The 9,327-nt window shown below is 38.6% G+C and overlaps 1 protein-coding gene across 1 annotated transcript; it reads left to right on the plus strand.

The window, feature by feature from the left end:
- Positions 1 to 5,628: 5,628 nt before the first annotated feature.
- Positions 5,629 to 7,308, plus strand: LOC130974740 (uncharacterized). The gene has a single exon (XM_057899596.1). It carries the CDS (start codon positions 5,629 to 5,631, stop codon positions 7,306 to 7,308), a length of 1,680 nt encoding a protein of 559 aa, XP_057755579.1.
- The last annotated feature ends 2,019 nt before the right edge of the window (positions 7,309 to 9,327 follow it).

The following is a 9,327-nucleotide window of genomic DNA, read 5'->3' on the forward strand; positions in this document are numbered from 1 at the left end:
TGATTGGCTTAGTTAGACAAACAGAAAAGAGTATTTGAATATTCAATCGTGCAAAAATTAAAATAGTAAAGTAAATGGGTTGGGAATAAAATATGGAGAAGACAGATAAGGTTTCAGAGTTATCTATTTTTGTGGATTAACTTTTCTTACTAACTATTTTAATCATGTAGGATTTAATTTATGGCAATCTATATGTGACTAGACCCTAATTCCTTAGACCTTTCTAGTCTCCTCTAAAATTCATCAACTGCCAATTCCTTAGTCAGTTGATTCCAATTAGAAGCTGCATGATCAAATTCCAGTTTATATGCAAAAAAAATTCTAATTACCCAAAAATAAAAAGGATTATATGTCACGTATCCCGTTAAATCCAGATAATTAAAATTTAAGAGAATATTTTCAAGCTGTTGTTCAAGTAAAGAGCTTTTCCAAGTTATACAAGAACTCAATTAGAAAGAGGGTCATATTTCCGTTCCACCCAAATTCATAAGATAAAGAGCGAAATCAATTCTTAAATTGTAAATCCATACATAAATTAAAATAGGAAAAGCAATAAAATCAATCCATACAAATAGACAGAGCTTCTAACCTTAACAATGGAGGTTTAGTTACTCATGATTCAGAGAAGAAAACTCTGGAATATGGAATGTAAATTTGTATAGAATTAGAAGTCTCTGGGGGTGGTATAATGTTGAGCTAGAATCCCCCTATTTATATCTAATCCTAATAAATTTAAAATCTATCTTCTAAAACTAAATAAATAATATCTTTTTCTATTTTTAAAATTTGAATTTAAATTAGAATTAATTATAGCAATCAGCAAATCTTCAATTGATGGATGGGGACTACTTGACTTCACTATGATCCACGCCTAACTTGGGCTTGGCAGCATGAATTGGAGTTTAGTTGAGTGAAGCTGCGCCTAACTTGGGCTTTAGTGCGCCTAACTTGAAGTGGGCAGGACCAATCTTGCGTATTGTTGTTGTGTCTTGCGCCAAGAATCAATTTTATGATTTTTCATATTATCAATAACATTTCTCTTTTTTTTCATCATTCTTTCAAGAGTCAACAATTTTTACATTCATAAACTTCACTATCAAAAATATGCACTATTCATGTCATGCATTCAGAGTCACAGAAAATACCACCACATTTGAATAAATGAGACTACTCTAAAAATTAAACTCAAATTCTCATGCACTACATCTGTTCTTCTTTCTTTTTGATTTTAAGCTCAGTGGGCAATACATGAGACATCTTTCAGAATTAAAGCACTTAACAGAAAATTAAACTAGAATCTATGAATCTACTAATAAAGGATCATGCAAATAAACAAAACAAAGTAGCAGGAAACCGGAACATATCATAATAAAAGCGGAAAGGAATAAAAGAAATGAAAGGAACTCAACCACCTTAGTTATCTGAGCGGTCATTTTATTCTTCAGGTTGTGCTCTTTTATGAAGATGATTCACCTCCCTTAGTGCCATAAAATTAAACAGAAAACCCTTAAGCGAAGCGTCAACACCAAACTTAAATGTTTGCTTGTCCTCAAGTAAAGAAAAACTGAAAATAAAAATAAATAGTGCGATGAAAGAAAAATAAAAAGATAAAAGAGCAAGAGAAGTAAAAATAATTAATGTATATTTTTTTGTTTTTTATATATATATATATTTATTAATTTATTTATTTATTTATATATATGTATATAAGAAGGGGGGATTGTTTACGGTCAGGAAAGGGGGGTATATACATATATGTATATATATGTATATAGGGAAAAGGGGGATGGGGATATATATACATACATATATATATATATATATATATATATATATATATATATATAAATAAATAAGGGGAGGGGAAGGGGGTGGTCACGTATATATATTAATTAGGGGTTGATGGGGTTGGAAATCATATATATAAGGTTTAAAGAATATATGGGGAAAGGAAAGAAATAGAAACAAAAATTGGGATGGGATTTGATATGAGGCAGGGGTGTGGGACCGAGTTAATTAATAGGGGAGGGTGGGGGAGAGGTGTTGGTTTGAATGGGGAATGAATGAGGGGGTAGGTGGGGGTGATCATGGGAATAAGGGGATGAAAAAGGGTGTTGTGGGGACTAGTTTGTATTTTTTTTTTAATTCTCCCATGTTGAATTTGGAAATAGGAAAAAAATTTCGAAGTGTTCGATTTCTGTTCTAAATAGCTGCATGATCAGTAAAATAGTAACAATTCAATAAAACTTAAATAAGTAAGAAAATTACTACTACGAAAAATAACTAAGGATACGAAATTATCGGATTGCCTCCCGACAAGCGCTTCTTTAACGTCACTAGCTTGATACTTGATTATTGAAGTTTCTTCCTCTTCTTCCAGTTGGTTAAAAGAAATGTCTCCAAGGGGGGAGAGGTGAAAATTAGTGCCCCCTAATATAAATTCCTCCTAACAAGCTTTCTTTTATTGTGATTAGCTTGATTCACCTTGCTTGTTGGGGTAGATGTTGGATTGTTTTTTTCTGACCTTTTCTTTTTCATGGATATTTTCTTCTGTTTCTTGGTCACAATCCCTTTTTCAGTGCTTTCCTTGGTTATCTTCACTTCTTTGATTTCAACATGTGGGTGTTGTGTGATGGTTAGAGTGTACCTTTCATCAAGAACTTCTTGAATTGGTGGTTCAATAAAATCACCCTCTATGCCACTCTCTGCTTCATTGGAGTGTAGATTCCCATAATTGTTTTCATCCCTTGCAACCTCCATTGTTTGTGCATCTTCCTTCTTTGTTGGTGCATCAACCTCCTTTATTTTTGCATCTTCCTCTTCTTCCATGTGTGAGGGTGGACAGTTCTCTAATTCACTAGAGTATAAACTCCTTTGTTTGATTTCCTCACTTTCTTCCATAAGATCTTGCATTATATCTCTTGGGAAGGAATTTGCTTGCTCCTCTTCCTGTGACTTGATAATCGACTGCACATGTTTTTCTACATTTTTGATACTTGTCTCTATATCATGTATGCATTCTTTCATGAGAATCTCAAGATTTGATGGTATTTGAAATAAATAAGGAGATGGTGGCTCTTGATATGGATAAGAAGGAGATGATGGTTCTTGATAAGAGTAAAAAGAGGATGGTTCTTGGTATGGATAGGGAGATAGTGGCTCTTGATATGGGTAGAAAGATGATGGTTCTTGATATGGATAGAGAGGTGGTGGTTCTTGGTATGAATATGGAGATGATGATTCTTGATAGCTGGAATATGGAGCACTGAAGTTTCTTTGGTTTTGACTTTGCCAACCAAAATTTGGGTAGTTCCCCCATCCACAATAATATGAATCACTACTCGGGTGTGAGTAGTAACCCATATGATCTCTCTCCATTATTTTTCTTAGCACAAAACACCAAAAAGAATTAAACGCACCATGTGGTAAACAAGAAAGCAAAGAAGAAAGAACAGAATACTAAAAATTAAAATGAGAAAAATTAAAATAAAACTAACTAGGAAACACTAAACTTAATTTCAAAAATTAGGAAAAATTTCTAGTAATAAATTTGAAAATTAATAAGGCAAAATTTAAATAAAATTAAAACTAAAACGCCTAATCTAAGCAATCAAACAACTGATAGTTGTCAATCACAATCAATCCCCGGTAACGGCGCCAAAAACTTGGTGCGGATTTTCTAACCACAATCTAACCGGCAAGTGCACCGGGTCGTACCAAGTAATACCTCAGGTGAGTGAGGGTCGATCCCACGAGGATTGATGGATCAAGCAACAATGATTGATTGATTGGCTTAGTTAGACAAATAGAAAAGAGTATTTGAATATTCAATCATGTAGAAATTAAAATAGTAAAGTAAATAGGTTGGGAATAAAATATGGAGAAGACAGTTAAGGTTTCAGAGTTATCTATTTTTCCGGATTAAGTTTTCTTACTAACTATTTTAATCATGTAGGATTTAATTTATGGCAAACTATATGTGACTAGACCGTAATTCCTTAAACCTTTCTAGTCTCCTCTAAAATTCATCAACTGCCAATTCCTTAGTCAGTTGATTCCAATTAGAAGCTGCATGATCAAATTCCAGTTTATATGCCACAAAAATTCTAATTACCCAAAAATAAAAGGATTATATGTCACGTATCCCGTTAAATCCAGATAATAAAAATTTTGGAGAATATGTTTTCAAGCTATTGTTCAAGTAAAGAGCTTTTTCAAGCTATACAAGAACTCAATTAGAAAGAGGGTCATACTTCCGTTCCACCCAAATTCATAAGAAAAGAGCGAAAACAATTCTTAAATTGTAAATCCATACATAAATTAAAATAGGAAAAGCAAAAAATCAATCCATACAAATAGACAGAGCGCCTAACTTTAACAATGGAGGTTTAGTTGCTCATGGTTCAGAGAAGAAAACTCTGGAATATGGAATGTAAATTTGTATAGAATTAGAAGTCTCCGGGGGTGGTATAATGTTGAGTTGGGATCCCTCTATTTATATCTAATCCTAATAAATTTAAAATCTATCTTCTAAAACTAAAAAATAATATCTTTTCCTATTTTTAAAATGTGAATTTAAATTAGAATTAATTATAGCAATCAGCAAATCTTCAATTGATGGATGGGGACCACTTGGCTTCACTAGGATCCACGCCTAACTTGGGCTTGGCAGCATGAATTGGAGTTTAGTTGAGTGAAGCTGCGACTAACTTGGGCTTTAGTGCGCCTAACTTAAAGTGGGCAGGACCAATCTCGCGTATTGTTGTGTCTTGCGCCTAACTTGAGAAATCTCAAGTTAGGCGCAGCCTTGGCAGTGAGTTCGGAGAAGAAGTATGAACTGTTATATATCTTTGGAAAGCTCTAGAAGTTAGCTTTCCAACGACACTAGAATCACGTCCATTGGATATTTGTAGCTCGAGTTATTCAGGTTTGAGTGCAGAGAGGTCAGGGTTGACAGCATCATTCGCCTTCATCTCTTCTTCTGCAGAAACTCCATCAAATCCAGCTGAATGCTACCTAAAATAAATAAAATTGCACAAGACTCAAAGTAGCATCCATAGTGGCTAAAAGATAATTAATTCTTGATCAAACTCAACAAATTTAAATGCAAATTCACTAGGAAAAGATAGGAAAGATGCTCACGCATCAGGAGGGTGTCGTGGGGGGATGAAAGCCCGAGAGAGAGTACGATGGTAGGAGCAGGTGGCCCAGGAAGGAGGGAATTGCGGAAAGGCTCCATTGTGATAGGTCCCCAGCGAGCCTGAGACGTCAAACTGGGAAGGGGAGGACCTCGGTAGCAAACGACAAGGCAAAAGGTGACATGCAGGCTGTGGCTGATGGTGGGGATCCATTGGGGGCAGCAACAGGATCTGAAACAGAGACAGGGCGGAATTCAGAGGGTGATGAGTACAAGGAGACGCAGGAAGAGCAGATATAGGAAAATCAAGCAACATGGTCATTGGCAGTGGAATCGGGTGCTGTTTTGTACGATGAAGAAGAAGATATTATGGGGATTTTGCAAGCACAAAATGAGGAAATAACGGCGAAGGGAAGGCTGGCGAAGCAAAAAGAAAAGGCGAGAAGGAGTCGGCCAAAAAATAAAAATAAGGTGAGTAAAAATTTGTTTAAATGATTGTGAGCTGTTGGAATATAAGTGGGTTGAGGGGGGACGGAAAATTGAGCATGGTGAAATCTTTGAAGAAAAAATATAACTTGAACATGTTAGGACTGCTTGAAACAAAAAGAGAAGTGCTTACTAAATATGATATTGCAAGGTTGTGGGGAAGTATTACTGCTAGTTGGGAGTTTGTGGAGTCTGTAGGGACAGCTAGGGGTCTGTTATTGGTTTGGAATGATGGAGTGTTTAAAGTACATAATAGCTATAAAGGTGAGCGGTGGCTGTGCGTTGAAGGAGTGTTAACAAGGACCAACTTCCTTTATGCTTTTTGTTTGGTGTACGGGGCGCATGGGAGGGAGGCGAAGAGGGGGGTATGGGACGAACTGAGTTATGTGGCGGGTTTGTGTCGGGTTCCTTTTTGCTTTTTAGGGGACTTTAATGAAAATTTACAAGTTGAGGATCGCAAAGGAGTGACTAGATTGCCGGCATCATCGGAAGAGTTTAAGAGCTGGGTGCATGACATGCAGTTGATGGATTTGCCTCTTACTGATAAGAAGTATACATGGTTTCGGGGTCGATCTTGTAGTTGGATTGATAGAGTTCTGGTCAATATTGAATGGACTGAGAAGTTTCTAGATATTCGGCTAAAAGGTGACCCGAGGGGTTTGTCCGATCACTGCTCGTTGATATTGGAAGGTACAAGATTAGGAGGGGGCCCTAGACCATTTAGAAGCCTGGATTCCTGGTTTACGCATGAGGGATTTCTGAGAATGGCGAAGAATGAACGGAGAAGCTTGGGAGAAGCACAGTTCACGTGTAAACTGAGGGCATTAACAGTACCACTGCGGCAATGGCACAACGATAACTTCAGGGACATGGATAAGAGACTTATGCGGTTTGAGGAGGAGATCACAAGGCTGGACAATTTAGTTAGTGATGGGATCTATGATGGTACAACGGAGGCTAGAAGGAAGGTGCTGGTGAGCTTTTGTGAAAAATGGTACATTAGGAAGGAAATCCACTGGAAACAGATGTCTCGGTCCAAGCATGCTGCCAACATGGATAAGAATACCAGATACTTTCATAACATTGCCTCGGCCAGAAGACGGAATAACAGGATCGATGCCCTGATGATACATGGAAGACTTGTGCGAAATCAGGTGAGAATAAAATGTGCAATTAGAGGGTTCTACAAGGATTTATATCGACAGGAATATGTCCCGAGGATTGGAGTCAGGGATGGTTTGGTGAAGCATATCCATAGAGATGAGGCTGAAGCTCTGGAAGTGATGCCGTCGGAGGAGGAAATCAAGGAGGCAGTGTGGGACTGCGAATCTTCCAAGGCCCCAAGAAGTGATGGGTACAACATGAACTTCATAAAGAAATGCTGGAAGGATATTGGGCCAGAATTCATTGCAGCGGTGCTGGGGTTCTTTCAAAGTGCTAAGTTGCCGACGGATGTGAATGTAACGTGGGTGATACTAGCCCCAAAGTTTGAAGGTGCAAAGGAGGTAAAGGATTTCAGGCTGATTAGTATGGTGTGGTGCGTGTATAAAGTATTTTTGAAGGTGTTGGTGAGAAGGATGCGATCTGTTATGCCGAGGTTGGTCGGAGAGACTCAGACTGCATTTGTAAAGGGTAGGAAAATTCATGATGACGCACTCATAGCCTGCGGACGGTTCATTGGCTAAAGACGCGGAAAAAGAAAGCGGCTATTATCAAACTGGAATTTCATAAAGTTTATGATAGAGTAAGATGGAATTTTGTTGATATTGTGCTCCATAAAATGGGCTTCGGCCAAAGGTGGAGGAATTAGGTGAAGGAGTATGTTACTACGGCTACTATGGCAGTCCTGGTAAACGGGTCACCATCCAAGCCATTCAAGATGGAGGGAGGACTAAGACAAGGGGACCCCCTTTCTCCACTTCTGTTCGTGCTAGTTGTCGATGTTTTGCATAGGATGTTAGGGGAAGCTATCAGGAATGGGCGCATTGCTCTGCTGCTGGTAGGGGGAGATCATATTGAATTGTCACACTTACAATTTGTGGATGACACCATTTTGTTCTGCCCACCAGAGACTGAAACAGTTGTGAACTATAAAAGACTGTTGCGGTGTTTTGAATTGATGTCTGGACTGAGCATAAATTTTGATAAATCGAATCTGATCTTAGTGAACTGTGAGCAGGGATGGATTAATCATGCGTGTGGACTAATGGGATGCCAGCAAGCCGCTTTACCGGTTAGATACTTGGGGATTTCTCTAGGAGCAAATCCGCGCCTAGTGAAGACTTGGAAACCAATCATAGATAAGGTGGAACAGAAGCTTAGCTTATGGAAAGCGAAGGTTTTGAATAAATCAGGTAAGCTTGTCCTGATCAAATCGGTACTGAATAACCACCCCATATATTACCTATGTCTGTACAAGATGCCGAAGGCGGTGGCGGACAAGCTGATTGCATTACAAAAGAACTTTATGTGGTGCAAGGAGGACGGCAACTATAGTATACCTTTGGTCAAGTGGGAGCTGGTTCAGGCTCCAAAAAAGGCTGGGGGCTTGGGAGTTGGTGATGCAGTGCTGAGAAACACAGCGCTCCTGTTTAAGTGGTGGTGGCAGTTTTCAAAGGAGGATTGCCCGCTGTGGAAGAAGATTGTTTGTTCATGCAACAAGTTGAACCCGGATGTAATGCTAGCAACTCAGTCTATGCCAGTAAAAGGAGGGCCTTGGAAAGACATATGTCAGCTGAATATCAAAGAACCACGGATTCGAGGTAAAGTGGTGAGTGGCCTGGCGATGAAAGTAGGCAATGGTAGGAAAACCCGGTTTTGGAAAGATAACTGGGTTCAAGGCGGTGCTCTGAAAGTGAGCTTTCCAAGACTCTTCTCTGTTTCAAGCCAACAAGGATATGTCATTGAGGATTGTGGATTTTGGGATGGACTGGAGTGGATATGAAATTTTCAATGGGAGCTGGAACTTGTCCATCAGCTCCGTGAAAGGTTAAGGCCAGTGAAGTTATCATCTGGACGCGAGGACAATGTGGTGTGGAAGTTTGATAATAAAGGTGTTTTTTCTACCAACTCTTTTATGCAGGTCATACAATCGGAGACGCTGTCACAAGCTATAGCTTCACGAGTTCACTTTGGAAAGGTTTGGTACCTCCGATAATTGAGCTTTTTGGGTGGTTTGTGCTAGTTGGTAGAGTTAACACCAAGGAGAGGTTGACTAAACTAGGAGTTAACATTCACAGTGATAGTATTTGTGTACTGTGTACCAAGGAAATAGAATCTGCTGAGCATTTATTTCTTCATTGTGAGGTAACATGGCAGATGTGGTGCAATTGGTTGAGGTCTTTTAGTAGAGAGTGGGTAATTCCTGGAACCATTAAAGAACTGTTTGAGAGTTGGATTGGCATGCACAACAGACAACAAAGGCAGAAGATGTGGATGACAACATTCTTTGCAGTGATTTGGAACATCTGGTTGGAACGTAATGCACGAATCTTCAATAATAAAAGAGCAAGTATTGAGGGAATTCAAACAAGGACGTTGTTGAGCTACACAGAGTGGCGTGGATGTGATCTTGTGGGGGGCTGATGACAGTGCTGGAGATGCTAGCGGGTTGATTTAATTTGTATGTAGCTCTTTTATGTTTCTTTTCTTTGATCACTCCACTTTAAAGTGTTGAGCTTCCTTTGTTGCAAAAAAAAAAAAAA

Source organism: Arachis stenosperma, chromosome 4, assembly GCF_014773155.1.
Source record: "Arachis stenosperma cultivar V10309 chromosome 4, arast.V10309.gnm1.PFL2, whole genome shotgun sequence".
Lineage (NCBI taxonomy): Eukaryota > Viridiplantae > Streptophyta > Magnoliopsida > Fabales > Fabaceae > Arachis > Arachis stenosperma.